Below are 17,366 nucleotides of genomic sequence, written 5' to 3'. Positions count from 1 at the left end.
AGCAGATGACAATCAGCTACATACCTAATCTAGTCTGTAACCCTCCAAAACATACCTGACATGATACAAAAAAAAGCCAAGCTGGGGAATTAAATGTGCTTTCAGCACAGTATTTTCCAGATCCAGTACAAACATCAATGTTTTCAATATGGATTTAGCACTAATATGGGGGCTTCTTCTTAGACATGTGGCAGGGACTTGTGAATATTTAGGTTACAGAGATACAGCATCACAAAGGTTCATTCATTCATCAGCATGCCAGCTAGACACAATGGGTAGGAGGTTGTGTGTGTTTGCACGTGTGTTAGGGTGTGTGTGTGTGTGTGTAGCAATGTGATTCTGAGCCAGGATTTCTTTGGTAAATAGGATATAACTGCAAACCGGAGGGATAAAAGAAAGCAGGCAGGCAGGCAGAGGGAAAAACAGAAGGTTGTGGATGTGAGAATAGCAGTTTGACAACTTAACTAGCAACAAATTCAATGTGGAAAAATCTCCTTTAACTGAGCGCAGTGCTTTGTTAAGCAGAGAGGTGCAGACATGCATGACAAAGAAAATGAGTCATTAAAAGGGAAGACAGAGACAAAAGCCGAGCACTGAGGTGCAGGAAGGAGGGGGGTGACAGTTTGGGCTCATGTCGGCAATACACATGCGTCCCCTCTGGAGTGGCTCGATAGCATCAGTCAACGCTAAACACACACACGCACACACACACACATATTTTGAGCATCTAGTGTTCTTTAGATCCTAAACCCCATTACACTACAGTTAAGCAAATGTCCTTTCAAGATTAAGTTGTATTATCAAAGTGAAATGATAAGAAGAGGCTGGTGGTTAGCGCTGCTGCCTCACAGCAAGAAGGTTCTCGTCTCATCTGGAGCCTTTTAGTCTGGAGTTTGCATGTTCTCCCTGTGACTGTGTGGGTTTTCAAGGGACACTCAGGATATATCCGCAGGGCAAAACATGAAAAGGTTAAATGGCGATCCGAAATTCCCCGTAGGGACCGAGTGTCAGCATGCATGGTGGTTTGTCTCATTTGACCCCGTGTGGCCCTCTGAAAGACTGGTGATGTGTACAGGGCACACCCCAGCTTTTGCGTAGTACACGCTAGCCTTTGGAAAAGATTAAACATTGAGGGAAATATCTTTAAAAGTCTTGATGAGGAGTTACATCCGATTATCAATAGATATGTTCATAAAGGTGACAGCAAGCTATCAGATATATTAAGTCTTCTGTTTTATCATCTAAGGACAAAGACATTGGCTGTCAAGGTGTGGTTGATGATGTCACATGAAAATGCATCTCCTTAAATGAGCCCAGAGAACCCATCAGTTTAAAAACTTTCAGTCTTTGTGCTCGTTTAAATCAACGAAGCGTAACATTCGATAGGCCGCATTACAATTATTGATGTTCTCATAATTCTCAGAAAGCAAACAACCACAATTTCACAGAATTATAATAAAAATAAAGTACCATTTTATGAAAAGCATTTCGGTGAGAGAAAAACTATTATAATGATGTGTTAGCATCGTAAAAAGTCAATATCCAGTACGACGAAGCGTTAATCCACCAAAACCTAAAGTGATGATGAGCGAACCCACATCTAAAACATGGACATACATGACAGAAGGAGGTAGAATACAGTGTCTTTGAAGAGCATGAATTCATTATCACGTCTGCATACTGTTAATAATCATTGGGATTAATTCCAGTATGCTTTGATGTCTCCAGAAGGACATGATGAAAAGAATAATGCCATTACAAGGACACCATTTAGAAATAAAAAACTCAGAAGAGTAGAACGAGACGAACACATGCCTTCAGTCTTCTCTGACCCGTGTTTGTTTAAACTCGTGATCCAGTCCAAACAGTGAAAAAGTTTCCCACTACAGAACAGACGTGATGCATAATATTCATTGTATCACTTGAGCTTTATTGATTCAACATAAAGCAGTATTTAAACCCAGCTGTTTTGTGTATGTTTACTATGACATGGTGTGCAGCGTCACCATCAAATCGATGCCGACTCTTGCTTTGACCTACAAACCTCATTCAGTTACACACATGACTCACCAGGGCGACACACGATATCACCTAACAAACATTGTTTCTCGCTTGACCAAGCAGGACTCAAGGTACAAGAACAGCTGTACCCGAATATGTAGAAGCTGAACCAAGTATTTGATTAATTGAGGTCATCACAATGAAAGGACAAGAAGACAAGGTATCAAAATTATCTAAATTGGTCCGATCGAACTGGGGGTTGAAAGCAGACATGTTAAGTCAATGCTGTGAAAAAGTCAAAAAAGTCAATGACCTGAATGAGGGTTATTTCACTAGGACCGTGAGTTAAGATGACCCTGTCCTATGAGATAATGAAGATGAACGATTATGGGGCGGGGCTTGCAAGGAGGCAGACTAAATGGTTAGTTAATGTATTTCCAAGGAGTTTTGTTGGGTATTGTTGGTTGCAAACTTTTGGTTGGTTTTGTAAAGAGTAACGCACACTGGAGCTCACAGCTATGTGGCCATCGTTATGTGACACACAAACATTACTTCACAACATAAGAGCCTGGCTGGGGATGAATTTCCTTTCCCTCCCTTGTATACACAACCTACAACATGCCAAGATTTTCTACACACTGGAATAGCAGGCATATTTACTGGACACTTCAGTCTTGTTTTATAGTATTATAAACACAAAACTATGCAAATTGCCATTCAGGAAACTCAACTTCCTTTTTTTCCTCTATTCTGTTCTGGCTTTAAGTTCCTGAAATTCTCTGCATTCAACTAGAATTACTGTGTAAATGCCTTTGCAATAAAGCTGATATGACACAAATGTTGCCATATAAAACTGTGCACAGGAGTGCACAGGAGGAACTAAGTTGCTTCTCATGTCTCATAGCTGTACTCTGATATTAGGGCTGGGCGATATGGACCAAAAGTCATATCTCGATATTTTCTAGCTAAATGGCGATACTCGATATATATCGATATTTTTTCCGTGCCATAATTGGGGTTTCCCCCAAAGCATTATAGCATAGCATCTCTGGTAGCTTCATTTTTTTCTGAGGCAAACCCTTACAAAAACAGTCAGTTTTAATACAAAGCCTCGTGCCAAATGTCACACAGGTACATTTATTAACAGAGGTCTGCACAATATCAAAATGTATAAAACAAATGAAATAAAAAGAAACTCCCTGCATATATAGAATAAAAATGCTTCTTGAATAAAATAAAACAAATATCCCTTTCCTGCATAACAATTCAATTAAAATACACTGTGCAATGAATACAATGTAGACAGTAACAGGCAGACTTTTCCACTGAGGTTGACAGTTGTGCAAATAACAAAACATTTGTGCAAATCTCAAATAAAACATTCAAGTCAATTTGTCACAAAATAAGCTATATCAAAATCATAAAAAAAAATATATATATTTTTTTTTTTTTAAATCGATATAAACAATATTGTCTCGTACCATATCGCGTTTGAAAATATATCGATATATATTAAAATCTCGATATATCGCCCAGCCCTATCTGATATTGTCACAGATATCAAAAGTCTTGGTTTTCAGAATTACAGGATCATTTAATTAAAAAATGCCAATGTCTTATCAAATGATTTGATTCTTTTTTTATTGCAAACCTGAGCTACTAAATGAATAGTAATACACCATTCAATCATTACCTCTTTAAACATAAACAAAATATAATTTAAGTATAGTTGAGAAGTGCATTTGACCAGAAGCAACCCGTAAATAACTCCTGCTGTAACTCCTGCTGTGTGAATTGAGCAAGAAAACTGCTATTCTTTGCCACATGTGATTTTTTGCATGGTTAAGCCTGGATATAATCCTGATTATGTCAATAATCAGCCCTGCGGAATGACAGAAAACACAGGATACTTAAGATGAATTAATTGTTTAAAAGACACTAATGTGGTGTGTTCTCAACATAACTGAACTCTAGCTGAACCTGAGGTAAGAAGGAGAAAGAACATCGTTTTATTTCCCCGTCCATTAAGCCACGCAAAAGTTTTAAAAATATGTCTAACCCCAGGAATGAAAGCTGAAATAAAAATAGATTTATTTAGGCAGGAAAAACCCCTAAAGTCACCATGGTTTTTGTCCGACTGTGCTACAACCACAGATCTCAAAATACCAACACCCACTGGATGACATGAGAGCAGGACTCTCTTAATCATGATTCATGGAAATTGCACAACATTCAGAAACAGAACAGGGAGTGCTGGACGTAAAACACGGTCCACTTTAACAGATATAAACTCTCACTGCACTGGAAAGCAGTTCCCATTACAAATTATGGATCTCCATTATTCAATACTGATTTCCAGACAAGAAATGTAATCATATTGTTCCTCAGCTCTCGTCCAACATCAACAGCGCTTACATGTTACAGCTGGAGCAACAATCTTGTCCTCTGTAACAACCAAATGCACACATTTTACACTTAAAAAGCTAAACAAATATGTTTATCTTAATTTTAAAATATCTTAGTAACTTTCAAAGCATGACAATCTTGTTTCTGTGTCTATCTAGAAATATTGAACTGCTTTTACAGGCTTAAATGCTTTTTCAACCTCCCCCCTCATCCAATCATTAAGACACGGAACTAGTTTTTTGGATGAAATGCTGTCGGCTGGTTATTTCATGCCTTGGTTCCTTGCTTCCAGTGTTTGCAGCATTTGGCAGAGACTTTAATTTTTGACCATACTGTTTGGGTGGAGGAGGTCCTTTCTAGTCATTTCAGCCATTGATACTGTGATACTGGCAGCTCTCTGGGATGAGAAAGGAAGCTTTAATTTAAAACATTACACAGCTGCAGGGATGACTCACCGTGTTAGCCAGTTTCTCTTCAAAATGATCCAAGTGGTGGTGTTGCAAGCAGCTTTGCATGTTCCTGCTGTAGCTAATTCACATCGATACCTTGTCCCACCTTGAGTGACAACTACAACATAGCCAGAAGCTGCCATCCGTGTTATGCTTATGTGAAAATACTGAGAATAAAGCATCTTCACCTGCATGGCAGCACTTAAAAGAAGAATAGACAATGATAATAGCCACAGCATTACAGTGTATGTTATAGCTCATTAAAAGGGCCCTAACAAGCAACACCCATGTTAGCTCTCCATTATCTCTTGTTGACTTGACAAAGATAAACAGATCAGGATCAGGGAAGGTCTAGAAAGAAAACAGATGTGGCCCCTTAACAAGCTGACTTTGTTCCCTCTGTTATCTAGGAAGCTGTAAAAAGTTGTTGTTCTTCCCTTGCCTCTTTTGAGTAACTACATCCAAAAACAGAACCATAAAGCATTGAATTGACATTTTCCAGTGCTCAAGGCTAACTTCCTAGTAGCTCCGCTAGAAAAAACACCATCATAGAAACTGAGAGTTGATTCATGTCTGAGTCACACTTGTCGGCATTGTTGTAAAATGCAGTCACATCCTCATGGAAGAAAAAAAGGTCACAAAATGCAAATAAATGGTTGCATTCAGGAGCCTTGTCTTTATGACCTGTAAAGGTTGTAGCTATGTAAACTATTAACTGTTGATCGTAGCCAAGGAACGTCTGACCATGTACTTGTAGGTTGTTCCAAATATGCAAAAAACAAACAAAAAAAAAAAAAATCAGAGAAATTTTGCTGCCACCAATACACTGTACAAGAAGAACTGGACAAACCCCCAGGGTCAAAAGGTTTTCTGATGAGTGGTTTTGAAGCCTTTTTCTTCGTCGTACTGAACGGTCCTGTGTTGCAAATGGGTGGAAGGAACATGCCTGAAAAGCCGGCTGGAAAACACCCACCTCATGTCAGTCACAGTTACCCACTTCAACGTGGATGACGTACAGTAGCTTATGCTAACCTATGAAGGTAAATAACATCGCCTGACATTCATTCTTATAAAATGTATCCACAAATCCTCATTTCAAGTGTTCCTGAGAAAAAGACATCCAAAATGAGTGCTGCCAGAGATAAATGATGTCTAACAGGGCTCCACGGTCACATGGCCTGCCGCTACCAGCATCGCAGGATTAATGACTGAGTCCCACAGACTTGCACTTTCCCTGAAGTTATTCACTGTGGCTCTCCACTCCTTCAATCAATCCACACTGGAGGACATGTGGAGCTGCTTCTGGAGTCAAGCCCCAATGGACAGTCAAGAAACTGCTGTTTTTCCTAGTTTTCTTGTTTGCTTCAACACACAAGGTGGAATTTTGGGGCTTGATCACAGCAGCAATGGAAATATTGAGGTAACAGCTTTTATATATTGTGACTACTCTAGTCAGAAGCATCACAGTGTGGTCTGATGGCGATCCAGAAGCAAACGCGTGCTCTGCAATGCTAAAGTTATGAATGGCACAGGCCTTTGTCGAAACCGGATATTGTTTCCTGCACTAATACAGTAATATTCAACATGTACTGAGCTACAGGCGGTTGTTGGTAGTACCTCAAAATTCCACTGTTTAAAAACAAAAAAAAATCGGCCACAGCACAAATTGGGCCTAGTCATGTGACCAACTCCAACCAACTCCTGATGCAGTTGCCCATCGCACTATTTAGCAAATGAGGTACAAAGATCAACTGTACCCTAGATATTTTTCTGGGAGTATTAAACCATCCAGATACTTCTCGTATACTGTATACCTATTTTTTTTTCACACTCTGCGTACTAAAATTTGGCAAAATCGGTAAGCACTGGAAGTGTAGCATGTGCTTTCAAAATTGACCATAGAGAATATGGTTGATTTTTAAAATAAAACATCATGAGTGAGCTGCAACTGATAAATTGACATTACAGTAACCTGGGGAGGACACACGTCAACAATCTAGAGTTTCAGAAGACACTTCAATCTCTGTCCAAATTTGAAAACACATTGCATTCGGATAACAAAATGTGCTTTACGGTAATAAGGTTGATAGCAGAAAGGACAAGGTGATTCCGACAAGATCTTGAAACTTTCATGTGTACTTCTAATCTCACAACTCCAGAAGAACAGGCCAGCGAGCTGAAATACAAGCAGCAGGACCTGAGAGGACAGACCTAAACCATTGTGTGATTTCTTCACGTACTAACTGTTTCCAGCTATTACACTGGATGATTATCCATTTCACCCTCTGGATGCACTCTACCCTGTACAGCATTGCCCATTTTACTCTGCCTCCCTCTCACTTCCCCTCTTCCCCAGGGTGTGTTGGATGGACTGATGTTATTATCACTATTTCCTTCTTCAATGAAAAGGGAGACCTGTATTTATCAAGCCAACATCAAGTGTACTTACACCGTAGACAGAAGTGCTGCTTTCTCTCAAGTAACTCAAGCTCTGTGTAGACAGTAGCGCTAAAAAAATTGACTGATTGACAATTCTAAACTGCATGTAGGTGTGTGTGTGCGTGTGTGCGTGTGTGTGAATGGTTGTCTCTCCCTGAGCACATAGGGTTGCGTCAGGAAGGTCATCCAAATTAGGCCAAAGCAATCAGCTGAGGACCTCTCTGCTGACAGGGATTAAGCTGAAATGGTTTGTAAAATAACTACTATACATACACTTTTCATGCACTACAAAATATATTTCTTATTTTATCAGAAATATTAAATGTAATTATATAAATATCATATTCAAAATATTGTATTAGTATTACATTTGATAATCATTGTAATCTTATGTGTGCATGTTCTTGTTTAGGGGAGCTTTAATGTTCTCCATGAATTAAATTCCGGGACTGGCCTTTGACATTCTGCTGCATCCTGTTTGTACACTGAGAAACCCCCAAATCCGATGTTTTATTCCAAACATATGATCTTCAAACAATCTGTAAATACTGTGTTCTTTCATCGTGCATGGATACGACCACTGTCACAGGTAACAGCTCCATGATTTATTTGTTTTCTCTCTGAGCCACTTCCTCTAGTACTGGCCCTACAAATTCAGCTTTTTTACTACAACAACAAACAGACGTTTATTTGTTCAGTTCAGTCAAGCAGAGCACTGATACGAACTGTTGCTCTGCATCTGGTTGAAATACCACAACCATTCTACTGGAATTCCCAGTACTGACGCCCACTTCTCTGCATTGTTGTGTGTGTGTGTGTGTGTGTACGTGTGTGTGTGTGTGTGTGTGTGTGTGTGTGTGTGTGTGTGTGTGTGTGAGCGTACACACTACTATACCCTCTGTGTCCTGCTCCCACATTGCAGCTCTGTTGACATATTCACTTTGAGCTAACCTAAAAACCAGCACTAAAGCAGACTAGATTATATCATCAGGAAAAACTTCAGATTCAGATTTTTTCAGATTTTGAGTGACAATGGCAAAGTCACCTTTAATTGTGAAAGTACTGTAGAAATGAAGGCAGTGCTTTACGATGCATCTAACTCCTAGATTTACTTGCATTCCTTCTTGAAATATGTGACAGTGTTTCACTTAAGGTGGAATGGCATAATTAAAACAGGGTAATGCTCCTGCCAGAGGCCAATAAATCAAAAAAATAATGAGAAAAGTATCATGAAGAATTCCTGAAAAAGTGCAGAATCATCAGAGATGTTGTTTTATCACCACCAGCTAGTATATCCAGTACATATGTGAGCCTCAAGCAGAAACTATGTTCCTGGATGAAACAAACTAATTCTGATTTTTTTTTTTTTTTGTACCGATTCTGTTGAACCACGATTCAAAAGCAGTATCTGATTTGCTTTTGTCAGTGTTCAATGAATTATTTATTTTTACTTTTGTAAGTTTAAAATCATGTCAGTGACTTTTCTGGGGTTTTCCATCTTTAATTTAAGGGTACCAACAAGATTTACAGTGCTCCTTGTAAAAAAAGATTTAGTCTCCAGTCCTATTAACTGTATTTTCTATTATAGTCTTTCAAATACATGTTACTATACATACTCCATGCCCATTATCTCTGCTGCATGAACCCAGTGGCTCCAGATTCCAGCTGTAATGATGTGTCTCAAGAAAAACTATTACATTAAATAAACTGACATGTGCAATTTTCCAGGATCTTGTTCCATCCTGCTGCGTCTTACCTCAGCCTTCTCCCGGATCACTTAGCAAGTACAAAAGATGTGAAAAATAGGCTAATTACTCTCACCTCTCTCACTCGTCCCTTAGCGACTTCCAGAGTGTATTATTTAATGTCCTCTTATAGCCAAACGTGATAGGAACTATATGACCAAAAAGACATTTTCAATCCAGCTGCAGACGTATTGGATGCATAGATCCGTTATGAAGCTTTTATAGTTCCTCTCTTACTAACTGCCACAGAGAGAGTTAAACTAAAAGCTCCCTATTCCACTGGGAGTTGTATAAGTAAGACTTCTGCCATTTCACTGAGAACCACACATATAACAGTAAACATGTTCAACAATGTATGACTTATTATCCTTGTTTGACCCAAGAAGAGCCAGTATGCATTTTTAATAATCTACAAGGTATCAATTATTCAGCAGTTGGTGGATTTACTGCTCCGAGCCCAGTGTTAATAATTAGAGTACCTTTTTCCACCTGGCTGAGGACACCCTGAGAGTTTAAACACAGTACAGGATGTGATCAGATGAGAGGAATTTCTTCAGTCAGTATGAGGCCAATGTGTCTGTCTTTACCCGCTGTTTTTGTTCCAAAGACATTCAGACAAGATATTGTGAGAGCTGCAGGAACAGGTGTAAGCCCTGTTGATCAGCACACCAGGGAATAGGAGTGCTTGCTGTGAGATTTACTGCCGAAAAACAAAAGATTTGTGAATAGTTATGTTAAAACCCATATTGCTCGATCGCATCAAGATCATCTAACATCCTCCTTGGAGACAAAATCCAGTCAGACCTAAATCTGCATACATACAGTAATATCAAAGATGCAGTGGGACTCATAGGTTTCAGGATAAACCAAATATCCAGTATGAATAAGTAATAAATATTACAGATAAGGTGCCTCTCACAACTCCAGAACTTAATATTTTGCTCGGTGTAGAAGTGGTTCGATGAAAACAAAAACAACTAAAAGTTACACTAAAAGAAAAAAAAAACTAATGTTTGTGGAAAACTAGAATAAAAATGAACAGCACATGGGACTGATTCATGAAACCTTTAAAAAAAAGACTGTTGGCCATTCAGACTCTCTGAAACACCTTACACACGGAAAATCTGAAAAAAGGTCTTAAACAATATAGAAAGAAATACATCAATACTACACAAGCCAGTAAGAAAAATAAGACCACCAGGACGTAAAGATGCATTGAGAACAGTACTTTTCGCTATATATATATATATATATATATATATATATATATATATATACATACATATACATATATATGTTTTTCAAGTCCTTAAGATAAAAGCTGTTACTGTAAATAATGATTTCAGCAAAAAGAGGACATCCAAGTAAGAGACAAATTGGCAAGAGGAAGATGACAACACGGGCAAAACCTTTAATGAAGAGGTAGCTCAAAAGCAGCTGAAGCTGACTCACCAAGACTCTGTTCTCCGTCTTGTCTCCTTTTATCTCCAGTTTGACTCTTTTCCTCAGCGACAACTTCACCTTCCTCCCAACTGCATCCCTCACACTCTCTGCACGAAAAGAAGGAGAAGAGGTCATTTTTGAGACAAAGATATGGCAGAAGAGAAGAGAAGAGAAGAGAAGAGAAGAGAAGAGAAGAGAAGAGAAGAGAAGAGAAGAGAAGAGAAGAGAAGAGAAGAGAAGAGAAGAGAAGAGAAGAGAAGAGAAGAGAAGAGAAGAGAAGAGAAGAGAAGAGACAAACCAATTGAGATGAAACAGATTTTATACATTTTTACTTTTTCTTTCTGAGCTGACACAGATCATTGTGCTCTTGCCACAGGGGGGAATAATCCCCATATCTGCTAATTAGAAAAAACATAGATATTTGATTAAACATATTTCATATCCAATTATAGCAGACCCTGGGAAAATAGCATTTCATGTAGTTTCCATTTAATTATATATTCATGGATCTCTCCTCTGAGGATATTTTGGTGGCATTTTCAGTATTTTTGGAAAGATTTGAAGCCTTCAGCAGTAATTCTGACACAAAATATATATTGTACATGAAACTAGCAAACTAGACTATTTGAGAAACATGTCCTAGCAGGGCTGTAGTCACTGGTTTCACATCAGCCAGCAACACAGGCTTTAAACAGCAAATTTAGAACAAATCTAGAATTTAAGTCATATGCTGAGTATGTGGTCCTCTGTTCAGATTGATTGGTCACACCCAGGATGAGTGTCAACAGCCGGAGAGCTGGCTTAGAGAGCTGAACTGGGTCAGCCACCTCTTCAAGCAGCTCATTCACCTCTCTCACACACATGCGCACACACACGCACACACCTCCACAGTCTGTTCACATATCTCTGACACAAGCAGGGATTCTGAGAGTGTACTGTACATCTGCACTGGCATTTATACTTCCCTACAGGTTTCTTCAGAGCATCATCAGATCAAAGCAAAACTAATAATTAGGCAGTGTGCAAAAGGCCCCAACTGCATGCCTTCCGCTCGCTAAATAAACACCACTGATAACATGCAAACTGTGCTTCTACATCATTTCTATAGCTAGAACATTGTTACATGTCACAGAGGTGACTTGATGCTTTCTTTTTAGGTCTTGTCTGCTTTAATAAGTCTTATGCAATTTCTGGTTTTGGAGAAAACAAAATTAAAACACATGCAAATGTTAATATGAATTAGTCAGTATTATGACAACACCACCTTTTTTCCCCAACCAGCTGTGTTTGTGTGAGTCATTTACTTACAACTTCCTTTAGATAGGATAAGACGTGTCTTTTGATGGTGTCAGATCCTCTCGACACTGATTGAATGACAACGTGGGTTTATTGCTGATATAAATTAAATAACTTCAATATGACTGCAAAAACTATGGCAAAAATATTCAATCATATTATCCAACCATTCAAATAATTTAACTAGGGATACATCTACGGTAAAAACTTAAAAGGTTTGTAATTTCGATATCCCCAATACCAACATCAGATTCAATTGGTCCCATCTCAATTAATAAATTCAAATTGATGAATGAATAAACACTCAAACTAATATAAACCATCTTCTTTTTTATCCTCCCACATCAGCATTTATCTCTCACTAACAGCTCGTTTAAGAAACATTTATGCCATCTCAGGTCAAATCCTCAGTGCAGACATTCAACTGTTTTGTCAAAACATTGTCCCCTTTTTTTTGCGTTGACACAGCTTGACTCTACAAGCTGTTTAATGATGCAGCGTTGCCTGTCTATAGAGATGCAAGGAGTGGATGTCATCAATTCTTTGTTTTTATATATAAACATTTCAAAATAATGTTTGTCTGCAAGAAATATCAAGAAAGCACAACAACATAACATGATATGCTCTACAACCAAACAGAGGAAAAGCAGACCTTGTTCTATGTGCAGCATCATGCTGAAATTCCTCCTGTGCGCTGAAAGCCAACACTGATAATACTTGTTGAATCACAAGCACCAGGGACTGTTTCAGACAATGGCTGGCTATACTTTTCCAGACAACACCTCATGACATGGGATCATGACACACTAGATTCCTTAAAGTAAGTGTGTACAATTGGGTTATTTGGTCAAGGGGAAACTGCCAATGCCTCCAGGAGAGATGAATATGCAACAATCAGCTGCAGAGAACTAGCTCATTTAAAGCCTGAGGGGAAGTTATAGAGTATGACATAAAAAAATGATTTCTTGTCCTGAAAAAAAGATACAGATTAAATGAACAGACTGCACTATCCTCAGCCTTGTCATTTATTTCTGACTCAAAACCAAAAAGCCTTTATCTAATGATTACCTGAATTATTCTCATGTGATACATTCATTCTGCATCTTAAATTCAGTGTTGCCCATGGTGGCCTATGGTGAATATTGATCCATCTAGTCTTTTATTTCCACATCATCCTGTTCAGGGTCATGGGGGTGGGGAGGGAGTCCAGATGTCACTGGCTGAGAGGTGGTGTATACATTGGGCAGCTAAATAGTCCATCACAGGCAAAAAAAAGGAGGGTATTCAGACCAATTAACATCTTCAAATACAATATAAATCAGCCAAATACACAGGTACTGTTTACAACTACAACACTCATATTTAAATTTTTCCAAACAGTTCCATAAAGACACAGCAAAGAGCAAGGAACTAAAAAGGCAATTTAAATAGACCCTCAGAGCTTAAACACATTTAGGAATGTTGAACAGTGACCAGGATACACACCAAAGTGCAATGCATTCTTCTGTCCACACTCCTCTAAGATTGCATTAAATTCTCTGTAGCCTTATTTCAACTTTTACTTCGGTGGAGATGTAAGCCCATAACCAACAGCGTGGATGAAAAGGAGAATAGCATGTGACAACTGTGATAAGGGGCAAAAATATCAGTGCAAACATCAACTGATGCCACTATCCAAAATATCATGGCATTTCATGAATCATGACCATGCAATATTTGCCTGCAAACCCAAATGACATTCTGCACAGGTTCATGCATCCTGCAATTAACACACTGGCCTCAGTCTAGCCTTTGAGAAATCAAGAAAGAGAAAGCTGTTGGAGTGTATCCAACCTTACACTGAGGTGTCAGGCATTGAATTACTTTCGCAAACAAAGAACCTCTGAGCTGAAGCCAAACAGCTGCACAATTTTAAAGTTTGTCCACAGTAATGAGGCTAACAAGAATGCTAGAACTCCAGGTCAGAGATGCAAGAGTAGACCAAGCAGTCTGTGGGGGGGAAAAAATAATCCTGTGAGTTATGTGCTCAGAGCTGAAAGGCTGACCACTCACATCTAAACTGTTTGCCTTTTCTTCCTAATATAGCCTGCAATCCAGGTTACATTAACAATGTGGGCACCTTGAGGCAGCACATCATGTATAAAGAGATTCCCTACAGCTGAGCTACTTAAAGTCCCACAATGAAAAGCTTCCATAAACTCTGGCGTATATAGTTTTAAGAAAATCAGCTCTCATAATAGCAAATGAGCTCTGTTGTCTGTGTAATGAAATGCTGATCCAATTGCAGTATGGGTTGCATATCAGTTTAGACAAAGAGGTTTCACATCAGCACAGAAAGTCTGACTGCATTACAAATGTATACTGTAATAAAATCAATGCATTGTCACCAAACATGTGTTTCCAGCAGGAACCAATGGACGCAGCGAGGAGAAAGGCAGGCAGTGATTGTTGCAGACGGAACACATGGCTTCAAATCTCTTACCCAGGAGCTCTTTAGGGACCTCTGATACGTCTTCACTCATTTTCCTAAAAAATAATATCCAAAGTGTCCACGGCGATTCGGTCAACACATCGAGAAGCCTCCGATTTTGAGGAAAATTGTGAAGGAAACAGCGAGGGACGAGTCAGGTGGAGCGTCCGCCGCAGCTGGTGCGCTCCTCCCGGTTACATGCTGCTCTCCTCCTATTCCTATTCCTGCTCTCGGTGCGTCCGGCAGGAGACAACGGTTCCCAGATTATCTGGGTGCATCTCTGTTTTTGTAGTTCAGAAAAACAGCGCGGGGTTGTGTGGGAAAATAATATGTTATAATCTCCTTAAAACCATGTTGAATTGTGGCGCTTCAGGCAAATTGAAAGGCCAGCGCTGCCGCGCATCCTCCGCGGCCGTGGATCTCCAGTGAAGCCGCTGCTGTTGCAGGAGCAGCCGGCTGGAGGAGGCGGAGCCCCGCCCTGCTGGTGATGATGCCGGGGCTGGAGGAGGCGGAGCCCCGCCCTGCTGGTGATGATGCCGGGGCTGGAGGAGGCGGAGCCCCGCCCTGCTGGTGATGATGCCGGGGTGTCGTGGCAGTGGGAGGCGGCGGGGATGCTGTTCATGACAGGGTTGACATCAACGGACCCAGACGGGCAGGGACCTCTAGCGGCGACTCAAGCAAAGCAAGCCATACTAGTCCATGGGCCAGACCAGACGTCAGTACCACTCAAGGTGAAAAAACTTGCTTATCATTTTTGAAAATATCCATGTTCATCCACCCTTCCTGAGTGGCAGCTGTATCATAATTATCAGCTCTGAAGTCACCCACCCCCTTCAGAAAATTACATTTTAGATGCTGGTGCATATCCTGGTTTAGACTCATGTACTCACTAGTTGAGGGGGGATGAGGGGGAATGGCATCCCCCCCATGAAATAAAAACGGTCCAAATCATTCCCCCTGTAAAACTGCCATCCCCCCTTTCCATCCCTTATGTCATTTCATCAATGAATGTGGTTTTACTGCTATTTCAACATTTAGAATCATCACCAGAAAAATAACACCAGAAAAATAACTTATTTGACAATGTTCACCTGTTTCAAGTAAATTTTCACTTGAAATAAGTAGAAAAATCTGCCAGTGGGAGATTTATCTTCTTATTACAAGCAAAAAAATCGTGTTCCACTGGTAGATTTTTCTACTTATTTCAAGTGAAAATCTACTTGAAACAAGTGAAAATTGTTGTTTTTTCCAGTGATCAGTCTTGTTTTAAGTGTAATGAGATTTTTTTTACTAAAATGAGACATTTTAACTAGAAATAGGACAAATATTCTTGTTAAGATTTTGAGTTTTTGCAGTGATCCATTTTACTTATCCTATGAAGGACAGGGGCATATTGATAAGTTCAGAAAAGTGTTTTTTATTGTTGTGTTTTGATGTATTTGATGTAAGCCCAGTGGATATTTAAAGCTTACAGAAGGCTGCATTTAACTGCTGCTATGTCATTCCTGCAGTATTTCTGCAGGTGTTTTGGTCAGTGCTATTATTTGTAATATATTACATTATTTGTAATCAGCACAAATTATCTGTCCCCATATGATAAAATCCACCATCCCCCTGATTTTTGTTTTACATCTCGAGTACTGCATGTACAGGATATCTGTCAATGTTTCACAATATTGTCTTTGGTATCATTTTAAAGGGGACCTTTTAAGCATTCATTCAAGCTAAGATGTGAATCTTTCTGACCAACATAGAGGTCATTGCAGCTCTTTAAACTATAAACAACACACATTTTTACACAATTTTCACCTAAATGATATACTATCTTTTTAGCCCTGTGTCATCTAGGAACAACAGAGACAGAAAATACGAAAACTGGAATACTCACAGGACCATAAGGATTCGGGAAATGTATAATATACCCCATACTATATCATTGTTGCAGGTCATTGTGAGCCTTAAACTAGAAGAGCATCATTAGGCTCCTATGAAACTATAACAGCCACTAGGCTAATGTCACAAACTGGTCTTTATCATGCAAATACACAACATAAAGAACACTACAATGAGATAAGGAACCAGCTTAGTTTTATAAACAACATTATACACATAACAATATTGTAAACATCGTTATTTATGGGAATATGTCAAGATCTGATTATAGTTAGGCTATCAAGTTCTTTGTGTACTTAAGATAGTTTTAATAAAGTTAACCAAGTACAGAATGATCATATAATGTCACTCAAACTATGATACAGCTGCCACTCAGGAAGGGTTATCATACCAAAATATCATCTACAGACATGGATATTTTCAAAAATCATAAATATGTTTTGTCACCTTGAGTGGTACTGACAAGTGAAATTTTGGGCTCTGGCCCATGGACTAATACAGGGGAATGTAACTACAATCCTCTTGTAACTATAATGTGCGTAAATAAACTCACTACAAGCCATAAATACACGCTAAAAAACTCTGAGGAAATATCATATGAATGTACTATTATTGCAAGGTTGTAATAAAATTTTAGGGGCCCTTGGTCCTGAACATGAATAACCGCACCAAAAGATCAACATAAAGGTGCAAACTGTGACAAAGAGATGTAAAATGACTCAAAACAAAGTCTCAAAATACATAAACAAAGCAACAACCACGCAAAAAAAAACCAATCACTAATCACCTACATTTACTTTGACTTTTATATCTTTGTAGAGAGTGTGAATTCAAGGTATTTCACATATTTCTAAAATGTATTCAATTCAATTTTATTTATATATTGCTTTACGGCATCAAAAAAAAGAACACATTCAAATACATTAAATACACACATAAAAGTATAGTATTAATTACCAACTTAAAAAAAACATTAAATCAGCCATAAGTTCTATCACAAAGGAATGTCTTAAATTAAAACTTAAAAGCCATGACAGAGTTGGCCTTTCCTTTCCAGACAGAGATCTGGTTCCATAGGGAGGATCTTGAAAACTACAAGCTCCTATTCTGGATTTGAACACTGAGAACTTTAAGTAAACCTGCAGATCAAGTGCTCTGGTATGAAACAATGAGGTCTTTAGGATTAGATGGGGCAAGGTCATCTAGAGGTTTATATTTTATAAG

The 17,366-nt window shown here is 38.9% G+C and overlaps 1 protein-coding gene across 2 annotated transcripts in view; it reads right to left on the bottom strand.

Moving 5' to 3' along the window:
* Positions 1–14,669, bottom strand: part of LOC133427074 (F-actin-uncapping protein LRRC16A-like) — a 64,100-nt gene extending 49,431 nt beyond the window's left edge. For both annotated transcript variants that reach the window (XM_061716436.1, XM_061716437.1), the window contains exons 1-2: positions 14,262–14,669; positions 10,493–10,590 (exon numbers count right to left, since the gene is read on the bottom strand). In XM_061716436.1, the coding sequence (XP_061572420.1) occupies positions 10,493–10,590; positions 14,262–14,301 (138 nt within the window). In that variant the 5' untranslated portion in view covers positions 14,302–14,669. The remainder of the gene's footprint in view (positions 1–10,492; positions 10,591–14,261) is intronic.
* Positions 14,670–17,366: the final 2,697 nt, after the last annotated feature.

Source organism: Cololabis saira, chromosome 3 (genome assembly GCF_033807715.1).
Source record: "Cololabis saira isolate AMF1-May2022 chromosome 3, fColSai1.1, whole genome shotgun sequence".
Classification (NCBI taxonomy): domain Eukaryota; kingdom Metazoa; phylum Chordata; class Actinopteri; order Beloniformes; family Belonidae; genus Cololabis; species Cololabis saira.
Note: the sequence above shows the minus strand (reverse complement) of the source record. Positions and strands in the feature narration are given on the sequence as shown.